This window comes from Melospiza georgiana, chromosome 1 (genome assembly GCF_028018845.1).
Source record: "Melospiza georgiana isolate bMelGeo1 chromosome 1, bMelGeo1.pri, whole genome shotgun sequence".
NCBI classification, from domain to species: domain Eukaryota; kingdom Metazoa; phylum Chordata; class Aves; order Passeriformes; family Passerellidae; genus Melospiza; species Melospiza georgiana.
The window spans coordinates 17,726,596-17,753,175 of NC_080430.1; the positions used below are offsets into that span (position 1 = coordinate 17,726,596).

General features: G+C 38.9%; 1 protein-coding gene across 1 annotated transcript in view; it reads right to left on the reverse strand.

The window, feature by feature from the left end:
* GPR158 (G protein-coupled receptor 158) overlaps positions 1 to 26,580 on the reverse strand; it is a 186,363-nt gene that overhangs the window by 85,999 nt on the left and 73,784 nt on the right. Inside the window, exons 3-4 of the mRNA XM_058025870.1 lie at positions 21,943 to 22,045; positions 14,098 to 14,315 (exon numbers count right to left, since the gene is read on the reverse strand). Of these exons, the coding sequence (XP_057881853.1) occupies positions 14,098 to 14,315; positions 21,943 to 22,045 (321 nt within the window). The remainder of the gene's footprint in view (positions 1 to 14,097; positions 14,316 to 21,942; positions 22,046 to 26,580) is intronic.

A 26,580-nucleotide genomic window follows, 5' to 3' on the forward strand; every position in this document is an offset into this window, starting at 1 on the left:
TCCGAAATGTTTTATTACCAGTTGCTTCTCTTACTAAAATACACCTTCCCAATAAATACATTTTTTCCAGTATGACTGTATTTTTGTCTTGATTTCCATGAGCTGTTTTACTAAAACCCATTGAACCTTTCCCTCTGTCTTATCCCATATACCTTTTCCCAAACACAAAGACACTCATCTTTCTAAGTGAAAGAGCTGTGTGGAAAAACTAAATTTCAGGAATTTTGTAGCAATTAAAGTTTACTTTTAAGAAATAGAATGCACAGATTCTTCTTTCTGTCCCCAAGGCTGAGCAGTAGCAAGATGTTTGGCTCCTCTGTTAAGAAACAGAAGTTGGACTTCCAGCTCCCAGACACTGATATCAGGAGCTGCAGAAAAGAGTGGAATTACATTTCATTGTGGTGGGCAACCTAATACTGCTCACACCTGGAAGAGTACTGGGGACCAAAGAATGGGCATGAAAACAACTGGAAGGAGTCCTCTAAATCCTCAGTTAGTACCCTATAACAGTAGTGCCATAAGTTATTTATTGTCTTGCTAATAAATTCAGGGCTGATTAGGATCACTCCCCATGAAAACGTAAATGTCAAATTCCTTAACAAGGCTTTGCTTTAATTTTATTATTGTTGGTTGAGGTACAAAATTCAAACAAATCATTCCCAGTTAACTACAGGAAAAAAAATTCAAGGGGGAAAAAGTTAAATCTCTTTCGAAAATTTCTCTGTAAAATAATAAAGAGAAAATTGTGTCTCCTGTTCAACCTTTGATCACACTAACAAATATTTTTGACCTATTTGAATCATAGCCTCCTAACAGAATAAAGATTTCAAGTAGAGAAATATTCACAGCAAAGACCAATTTTCCAAAATTGGGTAGTGGCAGTTACGGGCTGCCACTTAAATTGTACTGATAAATTGTCAGAATTTTCTGGCATTTGCAGGTTTTGTGCAGTACTCCTAAACCAAATAAATATAATCCTCATGTTCTCTCCTTTCCCTTTCAAGCCTTTGAAAAAGACTTACATGAAGGTCAATTTTTTTTCTATTACTAGTTATAGGTGAGCTCAAACAGAATATAATTATTATATTTACTTTTTACTTGAAAAAAAAGTCATGAAAAGCAAAGACCATCAATCAAAAAGCAATCTCATTACAAGTACAAAAGATTTCAGGCATCCAAGAAATCCCCAAATATTTAATTGTTCAATTCATGCGGCCCTTGATCCTTTCTGTTATACGAGTAACAAAATCTGTTGAGATAAATCATGATGAAGGGAAGGTGTTCTGCATTTAGAAATATGGGCATTGCTGAATCTAAGTTGCACTACACCACTTACAAGACAGACATTTGAGAAAACAGTATTTGCGGTGAAAAACCCTCACAATAAAAATGGTTAATGTCCCAGGGACATCTTTTCTTATAAGGGCAGAAATTCCTTCCTTGGGCACATATTGCTTAGATCAAGACACCTGCTTCTCCTCAAATAGTGGTGAATATATACATCAAAGAAAATCAGTGATGAGGTGAACACCTAAGTTCAATTTCAGTCTATCCACAGATTTATGGTTAATTCAAAAGATGAATATGTACAATGACAATCATCCAAAATCTTGATCACCGAAAGTGTCTGTTTCACTAGATTTGCATTCAATTAACACAGAAATTAAATGAAGATCCAAATACATTACTTTCAAGAATAAAGTGCACTCTAATATTGATTAATCACTGAATCACCAATCTAATATAGATTAATCACTGAATACACAAAAAATCTGATGAAATAGGAAACCAAATTGCAGGAGGCAGGGCTCAGTATGTTCCTCTGTTTAGTTTACAAATAGCTTCAGATTACCTGAACTAAATTTCAGCTTTCTTATGCAACATGGCCTCACCTATTACAGAAGATAAACCACAGCTCAATAAAATCACCTGTATAAATTGTAGTTCAATCACACAGAAATAAACAGTTTATGGTAAAAGGAAAAAAAAATCAACCTGACTGCAAAGTTCAAGATTCATAACATCTCAGAGGAAACAAACTGAAAATGATGTGAGAAGCGTTAGAATAAATCTGATTGAGGTCAAAAAAATTCTCATTATTTTCATGACTTAGAAGGCCAGTTAACTATAGATGAAAATCATTATAATAATTTCAGATCAGTCAAAACCTCAGACTTTGGAAGGTTTTTAATCCAACTTCAGTTTATTTTATTCACTTTTACTTCACAAGAGCCAAGTGCTAAACCACTGCAAATGAATACTTCATGATTGCATCTGAGAAATCCTAATCCCAAAAAGGGTGAGATTTTTCAGCTCTTCAGAATTTATTAAGTAATCCTTCATTAAGTTTAGACCACAGAATTTATGTTTCACTGAAATAAAAGCACATTTGTTTTTGAAAGAAATGCTGCTATGCATAACTTAATTATTCTTCCTTCCAATGTTTTGCTGAAAGGCCCAGCCCCAGGGAACCTCATGTTAGTGCAGACCCTGCACAAGGAATTAGTAAAAATGGCTGTGCTGTCTGCACAAAGTTAAGACATAGGACAGCATATGGATCACGGCAGATGAGAAGAGCAATGGAACAACAAGGCAGTATCACATTGCAGAACTAGCAATTAGTAGTTAGTCCCAGCCTATCATTATCCCACTCTAAGTTAAATACTTTGTCAGCACTTGAATCTGAAGACATGCCATGGAGAGCAGGGGATGCTCTCAAAAAGCTTCCACCAAGCATGAGGAAAGTATGAAGGGAACAAGGGGCGTTTTTTGGAAAAGGTAACAAGGGATGCTTTTTGGAAAAGGTAACAAGATCAGGCTGGTGTTGACACTTCTGCATCAAAGGAATAGCAGACATTTCTTTTCAATTAGGAGACAGAAAAAGGCACATATGGGAGCTGAAAAAACCAGAGATACATAGCGCATGTATGGTGTCAAGAGGGAGATGCAAAGAGGACAGCAGAAAGTGGCAGAGCAGTAAATCATGGGCAGCATCATTTGGAACAGACAGGAGCTGTGACTGCATCTGCCAGCTGAAAGGACATGGCAATAGTCAAGACACAAAACACCAAGCTGAGACAACAAACAGGGCTGCAGACTGGCAGAAAACATTTATTAAAAGGGAGCCCAGAAGGAGTTCAGCTCAGAAGGAGTTCAGCTCAGACACAGCCAGAGACACAGAGACCTCCAGAGTTCAAAATGACCTTTGGTAACAAGCAGGTTGCTACAGTAACTATGAAAGGAGTAGCTGGGATGTCCTAGGGGGAAGCAGGAGGAGATCAAGGTTTCTTTTCTGCTAGATTGAAGTTGATGAGAAGATGGCAGAGAAAAATGTCATGATTTTATTCCAGACAGGGGGAGGCATGGCTGTGACAAGGAAGGCAACAGCAATGTGACTGTGTTCATAGCACAAAGTTCTAATGAGAAGCTGACAGCATGAGCCTGCTCCTAAAAGCCTTCAACTTTTACCCAAAGAAGCGAAGAAAAGAATAAAGAACAGGAATATTTTTTAGTCTCAGTGATCTCTGTTCAGCCCGTACCACACAATATAGCCAAAATCAACCAAACAACCAAAATATTAAAAACAGCATAAAGTTTCTCTGAACAGTCTACCATAAACTACAAGTTTTGCAGTTACAAATATACAGTAAAAAAATGCAAGACTTTTCCTGGAATAATGTTCAATACAGTTTTATTTCTACTATTTGAAAGTTCTCATGCTACATTTTTTTTCTGGTTTTTTCTTTCCCTGCTTCTTAACTTACATTACTTCTTCCTTCTCTCTGGGTAAAGCTTCTAAAAAACCGTATTTTCTCATCTTCATCAGAGCTTCTTCTTAGTTAAATTGGTTTTTCAACATCAAAATGGGGTCTTACTACTAGACCCTTAAAACAAAAAGCAAGGTCTGCTTCAGACATAGGTCTTCTCTTGGAGAGGGAGGCAGGCCAAAGACCTCATGCGAGCCACCAGGGACTTTGCTATTGCTATTGATTGTACAAGGGAGGTTCACAGCAGAATACAACTCCAAGACAAATAGCAGGATAAATTAATAATGTTGCTGTTATTCTGCTGACATGATAGGAAATCTCTTCCCAGCAAATCTGTAAATGCCCATTCAGGAGCCCAAATGAAACTCCAGATAAATGCAACTGTCCTGAAGTTACTGCATCAAAGAATCAGTGGGGAAAGCTTATTACCATGTGACAGGCCATTCAGTCTACTCAGACACTCTATAAGGGCTATAAATATGAGACTTAGCAGGAATCAGAGAGTAACAGACAAGCAAAAATCTGAGCAGCTTGCTCAGTTTAATTGATGACTCTGAAACAACCCTGGAAAAATTATTCTATAAGGTAATAGTTGTCATTGTTGGAAAATATTTGCTGGAATTCAAGCATTCAATTACTTAATTTTTCATAATTTATTTTTAAAGTGAAAATAAAGTGTAATAGACTTACAAGAATGTAGGCCTTCAAGGCTGCTACAGCTTTTTCTTTGTTGACAGTGATATCCTTGCCAGCACCCTACACCGAAAGTGCACTACCAGCTCCATTCATTTGAATTAGGGGCTCTGTGCTGCAGAGTTTTGTTGAATACTGGTAGAACAGAAGGTAGCAATGATTCACAGTCCGCAGGGTCTTATGCAGCAAAACATTAAGAAAGCAATGGCAAGGAACCTGTTTCAGTGTCAAACTGGAGCAACTGTGTCACAATCCATGGCTGATTGACATAACTTTGAAGGCAGTACACTCCTTGAAAAACCATGAATGTTTTCCTTAGGGCCCCCTTAGGTGCTGTGCAATTCAACTTTGTAGAGACAAGCACTGGCTTAATATAAAGCTATACAGAGAAGACTGCAGCTTTTGAATCCTTAGAGTTATGGCTGAGTATTGATGAAAAGCCATTTTATGACCTACCTTGTCCATTAGAAGGAGACTCTATCTAGAGCACTTTTGTTTTTGCTTCCTACCATCCTGCTTTTCTCATTAGCTCTTCCTTATAAAGCCTGAACTGGAATCAATGAACATATTTCATATCTAGATCTTTAGTTTCTTCACACTTCAGTTTTCATTAGTTTTCAAAGTGTCTGTAATTTTATTTTTCTATTCACAAGTACTTGATGCCTCTAAACTGTGTATTAAATGCAAATTCATATTCATGTGAAACCTTAGCCTTATGAAGTGAATACACACACAATACCCTGCAAACACTGCAGCCATGCCTACTGTTTTTGGGAACTCCAGCAGCCAGTACATCCTCCCTGAGACTCAACTGCTGCTGCAGGCTAATGGCCCCTGCACTTCTTATCTTGCCAATATGGCACTCTTAAGTTACTTATGTGGGAATTAAGAAAGCACAGCACCCCTAAAGGCACATCTAAACCCCACAGAAAAATGGGAAGGGACATGCAAATAAAGGAAATGAGAATTCCACTAAAAACAACAGTTTTGAAAACAACATCGGCAATGTATTTAAACTTGCAGCCTGAAGACTACAATAAATTTCCTGAGAAATCACAAGAAACGAGGTTCTCACTCTAGGACAGGATGAAGAAAGGGTGTCTAATGCATTGCACAGAATGTGTATATGCTGAGTGAACTATTAGGTATGCCCACCAGCACAGCATGTAAAGGCAGCTGCTCCATCTGTGCAAAATCTTCCCTCTATCAAGTTTCCACTTCAGCTGAAATGTCAGAAATTGTTGTCTAGGGAGAAAAAAGCAGAATGTGCACCAAAGATGAAAACCATCCAGGCATAAGCACATCAAGATGCCACTGTGAAGTAAAAAACCAAGGGAAAAGGATTGGCTGATTTACATTAGAAAAAGAGGTATGTTTGCAAAGCCAGTATGCTTTAATATTTAAAGATGTATCACACATCAATAGCCTGTGATTACCTCATTCTGAATTACTGTATCCTATTGCGGCTGCAGTAACGGAGAAAAGACATTCTTGATTTCTCAATATTAGAAAGGGGAACTACAGCATAAATTTGCATGTTGCCTTTCCATCTATGTGCAGTTCTGTGCAGTATTTAAAATTGCACTGCTTAGGGAATATCTTCACAGTTTTGAAATCATATTTAGCAGAACACTTAAATATATTTACACTAAATAAAAAGATGGGGTAGTGGTGGCAGAGTGTATCTAGCCACCCTGAACTCCAAAATGAAAATCTGTATTTGACAGAATAAAAACCATATTAAAACAGTTTGTAGCTCTTGTTTGCCACATTACCCTCAAGAGAGGGAAAATTATTTATTCCTGTTGATGATTAGACATATGGTCCTGTTAATGATTAGACATATATGGTCCTGTTAACTGTATTTACCTTGATTGGTGTTCAAGATGTATATTTTCTTCCTCTCATTAAAATTATTTCTATTTCTATACTTCCATCATTTCCCTAATGTTCATAAAAGGGGGGTTGGGGAGGGCAGGGGTGGAGAAAACTAGTAAAATAAAACGTCATTTAGTTAAAGATTTCCAATATTTGAGATTGGAAATGGTCTTGAACAGGGCAAAGCCCTTCATTCCAATGGGTTCTATTACAGTCCATCATTGTTAATGCCATATGATAACACCATTCCAAATTACCCTGTTGAACTCTAAGCATTTCTTCCACTGTTTTTCAGAGCTGAAAACAACCTCCTCCAAGTGTGCTCACTACCACCAATTTTACCTTGAAATGCTGGATTTACATCCAGAGACGCTGGCCACAGGTGCAGCAGGAAGAGGGAAAGCCCAGACCCCCATGCTGGCTCTCTGTTCCCCTCTTTCCAGACCCTGGCAGCACCACAAGGTGGTGAGATGAGGGCAAAGTAGTTTGGCTTTAGTGCAACCACTTTGAAGCCTTTAGCATTGATCTGAATGAGAATTCCCAGCAAACAAGACCCTTCTGAAAAGGTCTAGCATGAGTCAAGGCTGGCAGCACATTCTCATCTCTCCTTCATCACAAAGTAGCAATTAATGTCTTCCACTCCATGGCTGAGATCAACCTCTGTGTTCTCTGTGCCAGCAGAAGTTCTTGGCATTTCTTAAGGGCACTTACAATTCCTCACAGCAGCTGTAGTCTACCCAAAGCTCCCTGTTTGAGGTGGAAGGCTGCTGTGCAAAGGTCAGTTATTTTCAGCTCTTCTTTCCATTCATTTGAAAAGGCAGCCTTATAACAGATGAGCCTTTTAGGTTCTTTGCAGGTAATGTCCTTCCACAGTCAAGTACTTTAACAAAAACATGATTACAACACAGCTGGTTTTCTCTAAGGCTCTGGTGGATTTCCATCCCTATGTATAGTCTAAAATAAAAAAAAAATCTGATTTTCATTCATAGTTATTTAAATGTTCAGTTTCTTGCCAGCAGCTTTGCTACCCTTACGCTGTATGTAATCAGTGCTGCAGTTGGTCATTCCCTGTTTGTGCTCTCCCTTGGTCCACACATCACTGCTTGCACAGATGAATTCTACTTTGTTGTTGATGCTTTTTCTTACAAAATCACTGTTCAGCTTCTCATTTTTGAGAATATTTGTTTTAATAGGATTTCTGTCCCCGTCTAAACAGCTACTTTTGTTAGCTTAGCCTCATACTTTTTGTACGTGTTTTTTGTAGTGATGTTTGCATTATTAAATCAATACTAATGCCACAGCACATAAAGATGTTTGCGAGCATCACCTTGAGCTGTTTTGTTCCTTAGTTTTTCAACTCAGAGAATGTTTTGCACCTCTGTATGCAGCCATGAGTAAGGCTGAAAGTTGTTCTGCAAGATCCTCATACTCAAACACTATCAAAGCCTTTGACAAGCAAGGGAATAAGAGGAGCCTGTCCCTGTACAGACTCCTCTGTAAGGAGATTCTAAGTCTGTAAAACTCCCCTAAGACACATAACACAAATATCAACAGCACTGAGCCTGCTCCTTGTTTTGCATCCAGAGTCTCTTTTCTTCTCTGACACTGCAGAAGCCTCACCATCTCCCAAGGTCATATTCAGGAAAATCACTCTGTCAGACAAATCAAAATAGAATTTCAACACTTTCACTATTGAGGAAAGATCTCTTTTTCCCAGGCTTCATCACACAATTCCCTCAGTGGCATTAAACGGGTGCTGTCAGCTTCTCTGATGGAATTTCACAAATTTTCATCTCCCTTGAGTTTTTGAGCCTCTTGCACCTTGCGTCAATACCAGGTTCATGGCTTCCAGCTTTCACTACTGATTGGCACAAGGGCTGCCCACAGGAAAGATGTCTTTGAAGTGATCCACACATCTGATTTCCCTTCTGTATTAGCTATGAATAATTTTTCCTCTTTTCTCTTTGCTCAGCACATTTCCCCCATTTGCTCTCCCACTGAAATGCTTCACCTTTTCCCACTATAGCAGTAGCATCTCCTCTTTATCTTTTATATTTTTCATCTTTTTCTGTGTTTCCCTACAAATCTTTTCACTAGTAGTTTAGCTTCTACTACTCCTTCTGTGCCTTCTTCCAGATTTTTTTGTGTTCTTATTGTTTTGGAGTTCTTCCTTTTCTTGGCAATGGGCCACCTTTTCTGCCTGTGACTTTCTCCAGTTATGACTCCTGCAGTTAAATAACATTACTGCTGAGCTGATCTCAGGGCTGCTGAGTCACTTTCACCTGTGTTTGACAAAGCCTCAAAAGAATTCCACAGCACTGATCAGAGCTTTGTCACAGTATCTTTTTGCCATTCCATTCAGCTCTTCTGGCCAATTCCAGCAACTGTTGAAGTCACTATTGTGCACTTACATTTACAGGTTGGCAATGGTCAGACTGGTCAGTGGTACCAGTAGTTTGGATCAACTGTATTTTGGATAACAAGCTGAATTCTGTTCTGCCACCTATCAAATGTGCAAGTCTACATTAATAACTACAAGGTTTTCAAGAAGAGACATGAAATCTAACTTAATGATGCCTTGCCAAGAGAACAAAAGATATTCTGGTTCAGACTCTAGTGTGCTACCTCACTTCATGGCCTGTGCTGCATTATTAAAGAAGCACACAGTGATCCTTCCTGATCTATCCTCCAAGTTTCCAACAATAAATTATGACCTTGAAGCACCAGATATTTCACCAAAACCACTGTGTTTAAACATCCAAAAATATAGAAACATATATAGAAAGATATATATATATATAGAGAGAGAGAGAGAGAGAGAAATATCCTCCATGATTCCTTCCTATTTGAATTGCTTTATAGTATGGGATCTGTAACATTCTTTGCCAGTGAGTGACATAAAGCAACTTTAAAAGTTTTGTAATGCAACTACTTCCTTTTTTTTTAAAGACATTTGAGAGAGTCTTTGAACATTTGAGAGATCCCTTGATCCTTAAACCCTCTAGTGATACCCTAAGAAGAACCATGAATAGATATCTATGTTTGCACATCAACATCTCACTACTGTACATGATTTTATACTGTATTTCCTGCTCTGTCTTTTCCTCTGCCACCCCTTGGTTACCTACAAATAGTGCAGCTCACCTAGACCCTTGAGACCAAAACTTTAAGAGCTTTTGGTGGCAGACCTTGTAAGAAGTACTCTCATATCCACATGGTCATAATCCCCCTTCACAGAGCTACAAATATGTTTGTAGGGCATCACATTCTCACAAAAGCCCACTTCCCACATTTGCCCATGGACCCAGAAGTTTTGTTATTTGTTACCATTACTTTGAATTTCCAAGTGTGAAAGTTGGACCTACTGATCTTTAGTTCTTGTCACTATTATAAGGAGTCTTTAAAATAAAGATGTCATATTTCTTACCTTCCATTGCTCCTCTACTGCTATTATTGTAAACTTATTACAGAATAAATAGTTTGGCCGTTTTCTGGATAGAAGTCTGAAGAGGATTCTTCAGAGGAACCTTAAGAAGTTCTAGAATATGAGACTTAAAACTTCAGAGATTTGTAGAAGTCCCTCCAAAGAGAAGCCTGGCTTTTAAAAGCCAGTCTCCTGGCTTGCTATAGGCTTTGCCTATTCATTTCCATTCATTTTGTCAAGATCTGAGTGGGAACTCACAAGCTGGTTTTTACCAGGTTCTCTGTAGAGTTTTATTATGGCCTAGGTGAGTAACAATGATCTGTCAAAATGAAAGTTGTATCATCACATTCTATCAGTAACACTTTGGCAGTAATTGTCAAAAAGGTCTCTGTTCTCATGGCTGTGCTCTGTGGCAGTGCAGGGCTCCAATTTCACACATGGTTGGGCTTTCAGCAACTGCCCTGGATCTCCCATATATTGCACGCTGTTGACAAAACCAGGCTGTGGCAATTTTCCACTCTATGTACTGCTTGGTCATAAAAAGCACAACCAGTGTGATCTGAATAGCTGAGGTATTTCTTCACTTCCCTAAAATACTTATGATCTCTCTCTGCTCTTACTGATACGCTGATCTTTTTTAAGACAAAAAAATGTCCTGTCACCTCCATCATAAACTGAAGGATGCTTATGGACCTTTATCATTCTTTTTGTGGATTATTATATATCACTGCCAAGGTGCCTGGGGTGTTTCTTCCCAAGTGCTTTCTGTCAGCAGACTTTAAATTTCAGGACCTTAGTTTTTTGAAGGCAGTAATTACCAGGAGCCCCCATGAAGCACAAGCATTGAGAAGCCTTCTGCAGTCACTCTTACTAAAGAGGCAGCTTATCCCCTTTACCTTCTGATTTTACTGATCAACAGACAGATCAAAATGTCATGTATCTACTCTCCATTCCTTTCAGCACTGAAATGGCCTTAATTTAGCATCTTTTATTTTCAACTCCCATCTTTTGCTCCCTTAAACACTTTAAAGTTTGCTTCTTGATATAGTAGCAGTATGCTGTTCTTTCTGTTAAAATGTTGCATTAAAAACTATTTTTTGCAACCATGTGAATATTGTAGTGCTACACGTGGGAGAGAATCGAAAGAAATGCTGTTCCCTGCCTCCCACACAGCACAATGGAAATGAGCAGTTTAACACAGCAACTTTAATCACAGACATATATACTAACCTAATTGTGGTTTGCTTCACTAACAGTTGGAAATTCTCAAAAGGGCAGAAATTTTGAATATACTTCAATATGTGTTCTTTCATTTTCCTGATTTTACCTCCTTGGCAGAGAGTACATAGTAAGCTACTAGTTTTCTTCCTTCACTCCAAATTTCTGTCATTTCCCAATGTAAGCAGCAGTTTTCTTATAAAAAATATTCATTGTTCTCAGTATGTTTGCCCTTCATACAACTACTCCTGTCATGGTAAACACACAAGATCTTTTTCATGCTGTACCAAGAAGATAAAAAACACTAAAGGAATATCCAAGAAAAACTCAACTGAATGACATGAAAAGCAATGAAAAATCTATCAGTTTCTATTCCTTGAAAACATCAATCATAATGGAAGGGTTTGTTAATCACCATATTATTTCTTTTGTCTCACGTTTCCTTCCCTTGTCCTTGTGAGATACACATTTAGAGAAATGTTGAATTTCCTGTAAGGTACCAAAACTGTAACTGAATCCATCTCTGGTCAACTGAATGAAGGGCAATGTCTCAAAGGCATATTTTTTTTATTTCAGGGAAAAAGAATGCTTTGTTTTATGACTGATTCTCACTCATTCATATGTCATGACTACCAATGGTAAGAGGGAATCTGGAAAAACAAAAGCACAAACTTTTTCCTAATGACTGAGAAGCACTTCAGAGACAACAAAAGATGTGTATATGCTGCTTTAGTATTGCTTTGGCATTAAAGATTCAGATTCCATGTGTTTCTTTATTCATAGAATACTTTGGAGAACTAACTATTCATCACTAGAAGGTTTTGTGAAACACAAGATTTCTGTGTTATGTCTTACTGTAGCAGATATCTCTATCAGAACACATGCAAGTGTACAAGTGAAAGAGTGAATACTATTTCTCAACTTGTTTGTGAGAAAATATGAATATTTCCTATAAAACAATCAATATTGTGGTGTGTAAAAAAGTAGTGAAGCCCAGCTTGCAATAGCTGCATATCACTTTCTAAGTCTAGAAATAGTTTTTACTCACAAGAAATGCCTGTCATGATGTTGTTTATGACATTAAAAGTGAGTAACATTAACAGATTAAAACCTCACAAAATCAGAATGAAGTTCTTCTGCGAAGTTAATGTCAAGCAACTAAACAGATGCCTACAACAAACTTTTCATAACAAAAAAACTTTATGAATACAATTAAGTCTGTAATTTGAATTATTTACTATAATATCATTAAATACAAAGACACTGTCAGAAACAGAAGAGATAAAAAAAGGAATGTTACTGCTCGTTCTGTGATTTCCTGGCAGGATATTAAAATCTTTCAAAATGAGCCATGTATTTGTAACACAGACACTGCAGGATCAGGTAGACTGTGGGATCAAGTGTTCCAAAAACCAAAATGGAAATACTTATCTAGGTATAGAAAGTGGATGAAGCTATTAATTTCAATAATGTAGCATACTGTGTGCACACCTACATTTCCCAAATGTAGTTAGTGAATATATATATATAATCTTCAGTTAATTTCTTTTAAATAAATTTGAAGTTTCAGAGAATTTTCTGCATTTACTGAGGCAACAGTGAGATTCTGATATGTTACCAGACTTTCAGTGAGGTAAAAGCAGAAAGTTCATTAGCTTAGTACATGCTGCATCAGCAATTTACAGATACTCCTTAGTATGCTCTTGCTGTAGTGCAAAAATAATAATCTTTAACCAGAGAATCACATTTAAACTCTCTAGGGACTAGAATTATTCAGAAAGATTTCTCTTTGCCATAATCATTTTCCAGCTACTCACTCGAATATATTGAAATCAAACATCATTCCCAGTAGTGGTAATGCAGAGACTTTCATGATCCCAAGTTTCTAAAAACCCCATGTCCCTTTATATATGTGCATATTTAACAGGCCTGATTTTCCAAAATTACTTAATAGTTTCCTTGATTTTTGCTGAACATCTATAAATGCAAGCATATTTCACTGGAAGACACAAATTGCTCAGCTTTTTTTTTCCTTCTTCTTTTGTCAAAACCACATAAACTATTCAGGAAAACACTCCTGTTTGGAAATCCCATCCTCCCCTTGAGCTGCACTTCTTGCCTGAGAAACTGTCACAGACATATTTTCTGAAAAATACTTTTGCTAGGATATTTCTCCTGCGAATCTGAGAGGCCTCAGAAACAAAATGTCAACAATAACTATCTGCTGCTGTGGAATGCAACAGGTGCATCTTTGATTGGTCTCATGTGGTTGTTTTTAATTAATGGCCAATCACAGTCCAGCTGTCTCGGATTCCTGTGGAGAGTCTGGTTCAAGCATGGCTTAAAGAAAAAGGCCATGAAGGCATACAGTTGAGGGAAAAGTAAAAGGTAGTGTAAAGCAATTCCCAGGCTTGATTCTATAAACAATTAGGCTCTCTCAAGCACCCCTTTATAAACAATAAGGTTCTCAGACAGTCTTCCCATAACAGGCAAAACACTCTGTCCTTGGGCTCTCTGGGAAAAGATAGCTACTCTGAGAACAGATATGGAAGTTTTGGGAACCTTTCATATTACAGTGAGAACGCTGGTCCTGTTTTCAATAAACAATCATGGGTATGGTAAAACAAAAGGAGGGGTTAGAGTTTTCTCTGTTAACCTATCGTGAGCTTGGATTTTGCAATATGCATGAAGTTAATTAACACTGTTATATAAAGTGGCTGATTTAATCAATAAATCGAAGTCAATGCTGATCAACAACAAGGTGGGTTGGCTTCCTTCGCTTTCAACAGACTCTCTGGTCAGTAACAAGATTTTATTATCATTCTTTCTTTTCTATTCCTTGCTAGCCTTCTGATGAAATCCTTTCTTCTATTCTTTTAGTATAGTTTAAATATATCATTTTCTTTTAGTATCATATATATCATAAAATAATAAATCTTAAATAATAAATCAGCCTTCTGAAACATGGAGTCAAGATTCTTGTCTCTTCCCTCATCCTGGGACCCCTGTGAAGACCACCACAAGGGACCCTCAAAATGGGAAGCTGCAGAGCCACGATGAACGAGCATGCCCTGCACAGTGAGGAGGAGGACACCCAAAGAGAACCCGGGGCTTTACCTTGGCCTTGCGGAAATGATAGACCACCAGCATGCTGATGAAGTCCAGCAGCATGCAGAGCGTCTGGAAGGAGATGATGGCCAGCCGCAGATACTTGTCCTCCTGTGCATAGCAGGGAGTGTCATCCGTGCAGAAAGAGCATCCTTCTCTGCAGGGCAGGCAGGTGTAGACTTCCTCTGACAGTTCACCACCAGAAAAGCGATTTTCTGCATCCTTTCCTGAAAGTGTCAGAAGCACAAGGGGAGACACCTTTAGTTGTAGGGGATGGGGAGTTCATCACCAGTCCTCTGCTGGGCTTCCTTTCCCTCCCATGCTTTCTCAATAGGTTACAAAATAGCTCGCCCAGTGCTGCTTTTCTCACTGAACCATCCTTTGTAACATTCAGAAAATGCAGACCAATGAGGGAAAGTGAGCTTTTTAAACATCAAATGCTTTCCTGTTTCATTTAAAGTGGGCTAAATTGGCACGGGAAATTCTATGAAGAATTTTGAATGGGGAAAAATATTACATGAAATATCTGGGAATAGGGAATGGATTTTACACAGACGGATGAAGGGCAGACCCATTAACTACCTAATGTTCATAGTGCAAGTTCAGATCTCATTTCAGATTGTTCCTCAATTTTATAAAAATGCTATTGAGTGAATTAATGAGCTTCAAATTAGATGAAAACCTTCTTAATTAACATTTACTCAACAGGCTGTTGCATGATTGCACTACTCTGTCCCCACAGCAAAACCAGTGCACTTAGTCTAAGTATAGTTTTCCATTGTTCACAGAAGCACACCTAGACACACCTATTTTGTCTAGGAAAATCAATTACTCTTGAACTGACATCTCATCCATCAATGTGAACCCATCAAGAGCACACACAGAAGGATTCCTAATTTTTCTGATCTATGACACTTGCCCATAAACCCTTGTAAGGCTGCTTACTCTACAGGCCATGAACAGAATTAAAAGGTGACAGAGAAATGGGGGGGAGAAAAAGAATATTGTTAAATAAAAGGAAAAAAAAATTTGTTGAAAATGTTTGTTACAGGCAAGACAGCCTTAGGAGCTCACAGAAAAAACAAAATGTGGCTGAAGCCAAATCAATGGTTGTGTTATAATGTGTGATAACTCCTCTCACTTTTTACAATTCTACAGAACTGCTTCAATTGCTTTGATAAAAATTCTCCTTCTCTGTCAGAGAAAGTAGTAAATCATGCATTGCTGAGTCCTTCAAGAGATATCCTATCCCACCTATGCTGCACATACACATGGGCTTATGCAACTCTTTCCAGAATTTTAGCTTGAGGCAATTGAAGCAGAAGGTTTTCTACAAGGGTAATAACTTCTTGCTTTCTCAAATCCGTGTCCAAATGTGCATGAACACACATGTGCTGCCAGGCAGAGCCTGGGAAAGGGACAGAGGCCACACTCCTTGTCCTCAGCGTAGCATGCTTCCCTCCCACATCCCAGAGTGAGTAGAGAACAGGATGATATTTCTCATGCACTTCGTGAATTTCCCCTTGGAGCTTTATTCTGAACTAAGATGTCAGAAACCTGAATATACATAGCAGAGTAGTGCTGACTCATGTTGCAAGTCAGTTTTCTAGACACAGAGTCAGCAAGAAGAGATCTTGTGCTTTTTTGACCCAGACTGCGTGAAGTAGGAATGCAAATCTTGGAAAATACCCATGCTTGGGCATACCAAGCAGATGGAGAACCTCTAAGGAACACTAATGTTGAGGATATTCTAAAACTGGAAATACTCTTCAGAGCCCACACCCATGGACCTCAGCCCATCATCATTCCAAGAGCTTTAGCAGAAACCACTTTCTCCAAATCTAACATCAGATCCCTGCTTTCTTAATTACAGACAGAGCAACAGACCCACACTGTCCTCTGCCAGAGACAGAAGTCACAGTCTCTCACATCTCAATTCCATATCCAAACCAAGAGTGCATTCCCTACTGTCCAAGTTTTCAAATTCATTTCTTCAACGTTTAAGGTCAAGTCACCTTTTCCATCACGTATCTGTTCCTTTATAATTTCTACAGTTACCCTTCAATTAGCCCATCTCTTTAAAAACTCACATTTCTGAGCCCCGTAAGCCATTTGTTAATATATTTTTATTGTGTCAACTAAATAAATTATTTGCAGTATAAAAACTTACGCACAGAAAAATATAGTTCAAGACCCACAGCTATGAGACCACTTGTCACAAATATGATATGAATATGGCTTGATAATTTAGCACGATTCTAAACTTGATGCACTTACTTTATTTCTGAAATGTTGAACCTTGAAAGTCATTGCAAATACAGTATATCCCATTTTATCAAGCAGTTTCTTATCAGAATCATATGTGGGAGTGTCTTCATGTGGATGCTCATCACACACGACCGAGATAACAGTAAATAAACAGTTGCATGTTGAAGTGAATATCCCACAGATATGACTTTATAACAAACAGCAAACTTTTGTTTAGCTGTGCCTGGTGCCATGTTTAGAGACTGGAGGGGGCTGCACAGGGAGGTGCTGGAGTCACCATCCCTGGAGGAGTTTAAGGAAAGCCTGGATGTGGCACTCAGTGCCATGGTCTAGCCTATGGCAGTGTTTGGTCTTGGGTGGACACAAAGATCTCAGAGGGCTTTTCCAATCTATTGTCTCTGTGATATGGTGTGTTGTATACAAAGGAAGATCACTGATGTACATCTTCTGCACTGGCTGCACTGCCAGCCAGGACTGATTTTTCTGTATCTTTTGACAATCAGATGGAGGTGGAGGTGTCTGAGGAGCAATTGGATGTGGCAGTCAGTACTCTGGTCTGGTTAGCAAGGTGGGGATTGCTCACAGGTTGTACCTGGTGATCTTAGAGGTCTTTTCCAAACTACTGGATTCTGTGATGCCATGTGATTGCCCCTTATAGCTAATAAAAAAAGATTAAAAAAATTGGATCTACAATAAATTTCCCATAACGCAATGAGGAACAATTAACAATTCCTGTGTGTTTGGAGTTTTTTTACTTTTTTCCTTCTTGACACAAAGAAATAACTTTTTTTATCAGCCCTTCTGATATATATTACTGGGGAAGAACTGTTCATTATATATACCACTGACATGGATCTTGTCCACCCACACCCTTGCCATGACTGTATTTCTCAGGGCACAGCTGCCCAATGCATAGCTGAACATTTCTGCCCTTTTTGTCTGCTCCTGTCCTCTCACCAGAGTCAATGTAACATCAATTCAAGACACAGACAGCCCAAGGCCAAGCCTGGAGTGCCTCTAACAGAACTGCTAGATGTTTAATTGTGCCTTGTCCTATCTCAGCAGTTCTTTGGGATTACATGTTTCTTGCAGTGAATAAAAACAATTTTTCCTCCTCAAAAGATGACAAAAGATTCTAGAGACAGTAAAGTAGATGGACAAGAAGTAATGTCTGCTTTGTGTCAGGCAGTAGCAGTTTCAGCACTGTCACAAATGAGATGGAAGCAAACACTGTGCTGCAGAAGTTAAAGCTGAAAATGAGGAAGGTGTAAAAAAAGAAAGGAAGAACAGAAATAAAACATGGTAACCAAAAAATAAAAAGGATAAAAAGGAAGGAGAAAAGAACCAAGCAAATTAGGTGGAAAGTGGGAATAGGGACACAAACTAAAATGAAGTATAATAAAATAAAACAAAAAGCTTAAATGTTTCAGCTATTTCCAATCCACCATATTTTTCCTAGCTCTTCCCTCTTCTATCCCGGTCTTATTTTTCTATCTGATTGGCCCATCTGTTTTTGAAATGTTCTCCTGAGGGTAACTCCTCATCAGCTTCAGTTCTCCTAAGGACACTTTGCCACGCAGGGGGTGCCTCAGCAGCTGTGACAGTGCCAGCTGAGACCTTCCTGCAGAGTGAGAACGGCACCACAGGCTGCTGAGAGCCAGGGCAGGGACTGCCTTGTCCCAGACCCAATCATCCTGCGCTCCAGTCAGAGCTCAGCACAGGAACACAGAAAGCACAGTGCATGCTGAGCACTGAGCTGAACAAAAGAGTGATTCTGCTCCTGTTCTATAATAGAGTAAATTAGGAACACTCCAGTCGCATCAGGGACATTGCAGTAACTTGGTGAGAATCTAACTCGGAACCAAAACCTGGTCATCAGCCATGGTCATAAGCCTCACCCCAGAAAGGGATCACTGAAGTCAGAGACAACCTTCATAGGTGCAAATATCTGCACGTGCAGGTTCTGTTGAAGAAACAAAGCCAAAGGGCAGGTGCAAAAAATGAAAACTCCTGTTGAACTGGAAACTCCTCTTGGAATTTTTTATGTGATCATGGCAGTGTTAGAGACAGCAAAGTCCCATAATCAGACAAAAGAGCCACTTCTATTGCAAGCAAGGCAGGTTCCACATCCAAACAGCAAGAGCTGGGAATTTCTGCAGTATATGGAAGATGCATTGCTAAAGGGCAAACTTCAAGGCTGAGCAAAGCACCACTGCTCTGCTAAAGACTTTTCAATGCAAACCTGATTACCCCACAAGGCAGAGAACAGAAGTGCTTTAGAGAAGGCTGTTACAGGAATGTTAAAATATAAGTAATCATCAGTTAGTTATTCTATCTATACTAATAGTGCTACCTAAAAATGAGCCATTAGGAGAAAGTGCATAACCACGTACTCAAGTACTTACAGATTAATACAATCTGTGTAAATGAAATGTGTTTTTTTCTAAAATAAATTTCCAACCTCAAAAGACACCCTGGAAGCATGGTAATAACTTTGTTCCCTTCTAGGTCCTCATTAACACATGCAAAAAAATAGAGAGGTTTTGCATATTTTGGCACTGTCAGTTCTGAAGAATGAACACAGACTTGGGAGGGAAATGCCCTCCTACCTGGCTTCTTATCCAGTAAGAGAACAGCCTGAATTCCAGCTGTGCCTCTGTCCCACACACTCTTTGGGAACCTGCAACATGTGCAGCCTTCCTGGGAGCAGCAACACCATGCTGCTTTAAGACAGGAAAGCAATTTGCAGAATCTTTGTGATTTGCAGAACTTTTCCTACACAGGACACTGCTGATTGTGGCCACATTTCTCTTCACAGAGAAAAGCAAGGCACAACTTCCCAAGGATTTTCTGGGATTCCCATTCTCCGAACCTCAGAGAAAGAAAAAACAATTCTTATCTCATTTACTGCGCCTGTGTTTTGGAACAAGTGGAATGCGTTGTGGAAGATTGTTTACCTGAAAGGAATTGGTGATTGGATTCTGGTGTGAGTGTTTTGATTCACTGACCAATTGAATCCACGTGTGTGTGTTGGGACTGTCGGCTGACAGTCACAAGGTTCAGTTCAGTTGAGTGGAATTGAGTGCTTGGCAGATTAAGTGTAATATAATGTAATACAGTATAGAATAATATAGTACAATAAAGTAATTAATTAGCCTTCTGATATCAGTGGAGTCAGATGCATCATTCTCCCCTTTGTTGGGGTTGTCTTGTTTTACTACCGTTTAAATCACGTTGCAGGTTCCCAGAGAACTAACCAGTAAACTGTGTGGAGTGTTCAACATCTCTGCAAAGCTGTTTCATAGTTATCTTTCAGACTCAAACCAAAACACTAATCTGGGCTGAAGGCAGAACCTTTCCCTCACCCAAAAACAGAATACTTCAGGCACAATGTGAAACTGCAGTTATCCACATTTTGCTGTGGCACAAAATCCCAGCATCACTGAGTAATGCTCCCGTTTCAGGACACAATACAATCCAATTTTTCAATTGAGTGAAGTACAAAGCTGGTCTTTTTTTTTCTATCTATCTCCTTTCTGGTATCTTGAGACCTGCAAATCTTTGCTGCCTCTTTATTTCTTTCCACTAGGAATACTTCCTAAATGATTAACATTTCTATTCAGTTTCATCTCTTTCATCCTCAGATTTCACCAACCTAGGTCCACAAAGAGATCTCCAAGTCAGACAGTTTTTGTCAAAATTGCTTGCAGTATTTGTATCTAGAATTCCTATGTTAACATCACTTTGAACCACCAAACACATACTACAGCCATTTTAGCCATGTCATTTTTTCCTCTTTTCTTTTTACAGAATGCAGCTGTATGACAAGACCAAGTTTCCTTTGAACTATAGGCTTTTCTCATTACTTTAGTCATTTCCAGTCTCACTGTTAATTTTTTGAAATCATCTATACAACTTGGCAGATGGAGCTGCATCTGGATTAATTTAAAAAGTTCTTCATTTCAGTTTCAAAACTTGGGTTACCTCACAGCAACAAAGGTTCAAATCAAACTGGCCCCTCTACAATATCAGCATTTACAAACTTCTTTTAGACAAATTTCACTTTATCAGGAGCTAAACAGCCATTTTAAGGCTCTTCATTCTATAGCAGATGGAGAGAAGATGGAGGGATTGTTTTCCATCTAAAGACAAATTACTCTCCAGGGGAGCCATGCACTTGATACTGACAACACTTCAAACCTAGGTGACTAATACATACCAAGAATATATATTTTGCACAACTGATATGAAATAAAGATAATCTCATCCCTAATGATCAATGTTGTTTTGATCTCTAGCCACGTTTTTTGCATGTGTTGTTCTATGGCATTTGGTATGAAGTCTTCTTTATATGCTGTCTCATGGAATTAAATCCTACTCCACCAGAACTCAATGGACTTCAGGAAGAACCAAACACCCTCCTTACTCTAGCAACAGATTCACACAGCCCAGAGAAACAGCACTATCACAAGGCTGCCTTCTGCAACTCTTTACCATATGAAAAGACAATGGAAACACTCAGCAGATAAACTGTTGAACAAACTGTGCTATTGATTCTACAAATATGCATAGGAGACATTATATCCCAGATATACATATATATATATATTTACATTAAATGATGATTAGTAGGAGAGGTATTTCTCTTGGGAAACAGAATCAGCTGTTTTCACACAAGGCAGGAGAAAACAGACACAGTCCTGGACCAAGCTCAGTGAAAGTCACTCACTGCCATTCCCTGGATATCTCACACAAACTGATCTCACAGTGAGAGCTGATGACATGAACCTCTGGCTAAAGGACAGTGCAAAGAAGCTGGCCATGAATGAACCTGAAAGCAGGAGGCAGAGAAGGATGCCTGTTACACCTCCAAGCAGCAGCTTTGATCTGTGACTGCAGCCTGAGCTCTACCAGTACAACTGCAACAACTGCAGCACAAAATCCATACAGAGATTTGGTCACATGATGACAGAAGCAGACATCACCTTTGGGCATGCAGTTTGTCTGTCTTCCCCAACATCACCCAAGTTGTTTTCTCCTGTTGTGGGCAATTCAGCCTAAGAACCATGCAATGTGTGTCCTCGACATGTTATCCATACATCCAGCCAGATTCCCAGGCTTGAGGCATCTCTATTACCTCATCAGCATGTATTAGAGTTTGGATGCTCCTTTGAGTTCTCCTTTGCAAATGAAGTAAAATGAAAACAATTAAAGCCTGCACAAAGCCAGAGGCTAGGGCATTCTAATTTCCTCTGGCTAAACAGAAAATGAGTAGATTAATTTTCAGAATACTTGTGCATGAGCACAGATGCCAGAAATCTCTATTTCCCCTTAGCAAGGCTGCTTTTCATGTTTTTTAATTTATTTACAAATCAAATATTCTTCAAGTGGGTATGTTTTACAGGATCCTCAGGAGTATTGTGAATGACAAACCAAAGGGCTAGAACTCCTTAAGTGATTATATAATCTGAGACTTGCCAACCACTGGGATTTTACTGTATAACCCTGACGAGGATAAAAAGCAGCCCTGCATTATTAATGCTAGCTCTGTGTTCTTTTTTTTTTAACTCAAGCAAAGGCACTTACTCTGAAAGCTGTTCACTGAGAAGATGTTGGGATGATAGAATCCAGCCTTGCAAATACATTTGTAGGCTCCAAGCACAAATCCAAGGCCTTTAATTGGCATGCACTGTGAGAAAGGAAAAAAAAAAGGAAAGTCATGCAGATGATCACACAACTGTATACTCAGATGTACATTCAAGCATGAAAACATTACAAGATACTCTGCACAGTCTTCTAAGAACAAATAGGCACTCCTTCCAGACTGACAGTATTTCTTCAGCAGCTTTTCCCACTGTCATATATCACTCCAGCTTTTTTGCCTTGCTGTTCATCTCCAACAAACAGCAAAGACAGCTATAATCAAGCCTGTCCCACTGATAAACTGACCAAGTGACAAATTTGACTCTTGCACATTTGATCTAGACAGGACATTAGACAGCTGTGGCTTCTTTTCTGAAGGGTTTCCGGCACTTTTCCCCAGCACAGCAGGTGGGTTTCAGACAGCTGGAACTCACACTATGTGAGGAAGAACATGAACACCTGCAGCCCAAACCTTCTGCTGGCAGCACATGCTGGGGCCTCCACAAAAACAGCAAAGAGCTAGCCCAGCTAAGAAAAAGACAACTACTTGTTAGAGAAAATGGCTGCAGACCTAAATCTGAAAGAAAATAAATCTATGCCAACAGGAGCCCCGTACTTTTAAAATATCTTGTAACAATATGTGAATCAAGTTTTGTTTAACTTCACTCTTGCTTGGTTTTGACATCAGGTCAGCCACAGAAAATGCATTACTATGACAGAACATCTACTGTCAGACAATTTCTGTACATCAGATGGACTTTGCCTAGTATAGAGGGAAGAATCAGTCCAGCAACACAAAAGTAGAAACACTTGTAAAATGATGATTCCCAGTACAGTTCATTTCACTTCATCAGATGAAAGTAGACTACCAGACTAGATGCCTTTCCCATGAATATAGGTGTACCATGAATATGAACTAGACACTAGCAGTACCCCAATGACCAATTGAATGATTTAACTTAAACATCCTCTGTCCTCTCAGCTCCATATTTTTCACTTGTTTGTGACTGTCTGTGACTTTAGGATATGCTTCAATATCTGCCTGTGACTAGGAGGAAGATGCAGAGGGCAAGGCTCAGTAAAAAATACCTGAGTATAGAAAAATCAAATGTACACAAGAGAGGACACTAGAAAAACTCAAGGAAAAAAAAAAGCTAAGAGTTTCTTATTATCTCAAATCTCAGCTTTGTGACATAATTCTGCCTGATGTTAGGGAGGCCACTATGGCACCATCTCTTCTTGCACCTTTTGCCAAAAAATCATACTTCAATCAATTTTAAAAAGCAGCTACCTTAGGCTGGATCAGAAGCTCCATTTAGGCTTGTATCACACCTCCTGTGTGCCAGCAGGCAGTGTTGGGGCAAACAGTGAAAGCTGCAAGTGGCTGCTGAGTGATCCTTCACTGACATGCCCTTCAGGACACCACACTCCCAAACTGAATTTGTATTGCTTTAACTTCCAGTTCTTACAGATGGCTTGGTTACAATTAAGATCAGCTTTATCATCATGTTTGCTAAAGAGAGAGTAATAGATGTCGGTAGAATTCACAGAGTGCATTTATTCCACTTGTCTGCTCCCTGATATTATATTTTCAGCTTTACAGTATTAGTATAATGTAATGACTCCAAATCTTTTTATAGTAAGCTTTAAATCATATGTTCAGCTCAAAAAACCCTTAGATATTCCATGAATATTTATCTTGAGATTATTTATAAACAAATAACTCCTAAATCAACACAAAATTCTAACACATTTAAACACAACATCTAAACCAGTTTTTTAAAAGTCTGTATAGGTTTAATTTTATGCTGCTTGTTGTAAAGGATGAAGTTGGTAAAATCTAATGTGATAAAGATTATCTCTGTTGGAAAGAAAAGGAAAAAAACCCTTCAAATAACCTGTGCAATTTGAAGTCTGAGCCAAATCTTCTGGCACAAGAGAGACAAAGCCCTTCACCAGATGTGATTAGCCAGAAACCAGTGAGGAAGTACTCAGCAGACACACAAAGCAGGTGAGACATCCAGAAGGGGAGAACAGGGCAAAAACAAACAAGTAGCTTCAGAGAAAGCATGTGGCACCATGCCCTACATGTAATTTAGAAATTCAGATAAAGGATGAAACAAATCCATACAGTGGCATTCTGGAGCAGAGGGGGCAAACCAGCAATTTTACAATATAAGGAAAAAAAAAAAGACTAAAAATACAGCCAGCCTTGAGTTCGGTACTTCAAGTTTTTCAAAGAGCAGCTTCCAAAATCTGTATTACCACATACATACAGCAATGTCTCCCTTTGCTAAAATCAACTCCTTGTTCAAAGCATGTAGCAAGAGCAATATCATGATAGATAAAGCTTAACAAAGATAATACAAGTAAGGCCATGTTTCTTTGCTCTGGTTAGGGGCAGCACATAAGGGATTTCTAGAAAATGAAATGTATAGAGTAATTTTGTACCTGGCACTCAATAGCAACTGGAGCATGTTGGTGTCCTGCAAAACCCCAGGAGGATTTTTTTTTTTATACTGTTTACCACTCAAGTGAAGCACATTCACTCCTAAAAAAAAAAAAAAAAACCAAAAAAACCCCCAAAAAACCAAAAACCACCAAAACAAGCAAACTCTCCTACTACAACAAGAAATAAAAAAATTAAAAAATAAAGAAGATAAAAGCCAAAGTCTTTTTGCCTAAGACAGTGACAGCTCTGTCACTAAGAAAGGCTTTACCCATTGTCTTTTCTCACTTCATTTACCCTTCAAGACCAGAGTGTTGTGTTATAGTGTGTTTGCAGCCTCACAGGTGAGCAGTGAGCACATCCACACATCCCAGAACCTTGTGCATCACCTGGAAGGCCCTGCTTGCCTCCAGACAGCCTGGGAGGCAGCCAGCTTGCCAACCACACTGCTCATTAGCTTTTCTACTCAAACACTACATTTTGGTACAAAGAGACAGGACAGGGTTGGCCACTCTATACTTTTACTGCAGGGTTACTCAGGCCCCTGTGGATCTTCTCCTCCCTTCTGGCATTGGTGGAGGTAATCACTTTTAATATTAAAGTTAAAAATGTGTTTTCCAGCAACAGGAGACTTAGAATAACATTGAGTTGTTTATTCTGAGTCAGTCAAAGCACAGCAACAGCTAATCTGATTCACTTTAGAGCAAAGGTAGTTGTCAGGACAATATCTGCCTTTATAGTTTGATGCTTTGCTAAAAATTCTTCAGTGCTTTTTAATTTGATTTTTCATTATTCTGCTTTTGTTAAACGTAGGATGAGAATAAAGAGATGGACAGGAGCCTCAGCTCATTCACACAAATAATGACAAGTGGCACATGACTACTGACAAACCATGAGCAGAAAAGTTAATGTCATTCATCATGTAAATGCAAGGGGCTGTAGAGTTTTTAATATCTAATTAACCTCTTTTGAAATGTGACTCAGTTGGCTGATCAGGCTTGTGCTTGAGGACACACAGGACTGACTCCTTTCTGGTTCTCCTTGTCTTCACTTCAGCCATGATGATGTTACCAGCCCACTGGTAGACAAACACTACAAATATGCAAGCAGTAGCCAAAAAAATAATGGTGGAAGGGGAGCATTTTGCAAAGAAATGAAGAGAGGAGATCAGAAATATGTACAAACCTTCTTGGAAGATGGTGATAGGGGAGTAAGTTTAATTGAGCAGTGTTGAAAGCTGGTTACATGGGGATCATGGTGGGGCTAAGGAGCAGAAAACTCATCAACAGCTGTTTCCATGCACATGGAGAACCCAAGGCCAGCTACAAACATCTTCCCACAGTCAGGATCATTTACAGACAGATCAAAGAACAACAATTACAGAGGATGGGTAGCTTGGACACTCACAGGTTCTCAGCACTGATATTTTTTAAGACAGATTTTTCATTGCTGCTGAAAATATCTGTGCAATCTACTATCAGACTACTTCAAAAATAAAAATCTCTTGATTTGATAGTCTGGAATTGACATTGATAACCTGAATATTATTTTGGAACACATTAAACTTTGCTTTTGATTAACATATTAAACAATAAAATTACAATGTCTCCTCTCCTAGAAAACTGCACTGCAATTACAGGGGAACCTGTTAACAGACACCAAAGGGACTGAGAATTTTATAGCCATTAAATAATGCAGTGTAATTAATTCAAAGGCACTTTCTCAGGGCCAGACATCCTTGGCTTTGAAGATGAGTTAAGACATTTTTCACCATTAGCACAGGTTAAACTTCATTTCGGGCAAAGTTTAGTTCACTTCCTCAGGGTCTTAATTAAGAGAGAATTCTCCTCATACTGTCTCTACAACCCTTCCTTCCTGTCACTAGGGTAATTCCAGGCTCTACACATGGGCAATACTGGAAATATCTACCATTATCTGCAGTTCCAGAAGCTGTCAAGTAAAATGCCAAATCACACAGAGGTCCTTTACCTCTGCATGTCTGGTTCTGCCAGCTAGTTCTGCATTCATCTGTAGCTTGGCAGCAACTGCTGCAAAGTTTGCCTGAAGATGAGCCACACGGTGAGACAGGGGATTAGGAAAGCTTGCCAAAATCTGCAAGAATGTGAGTCATT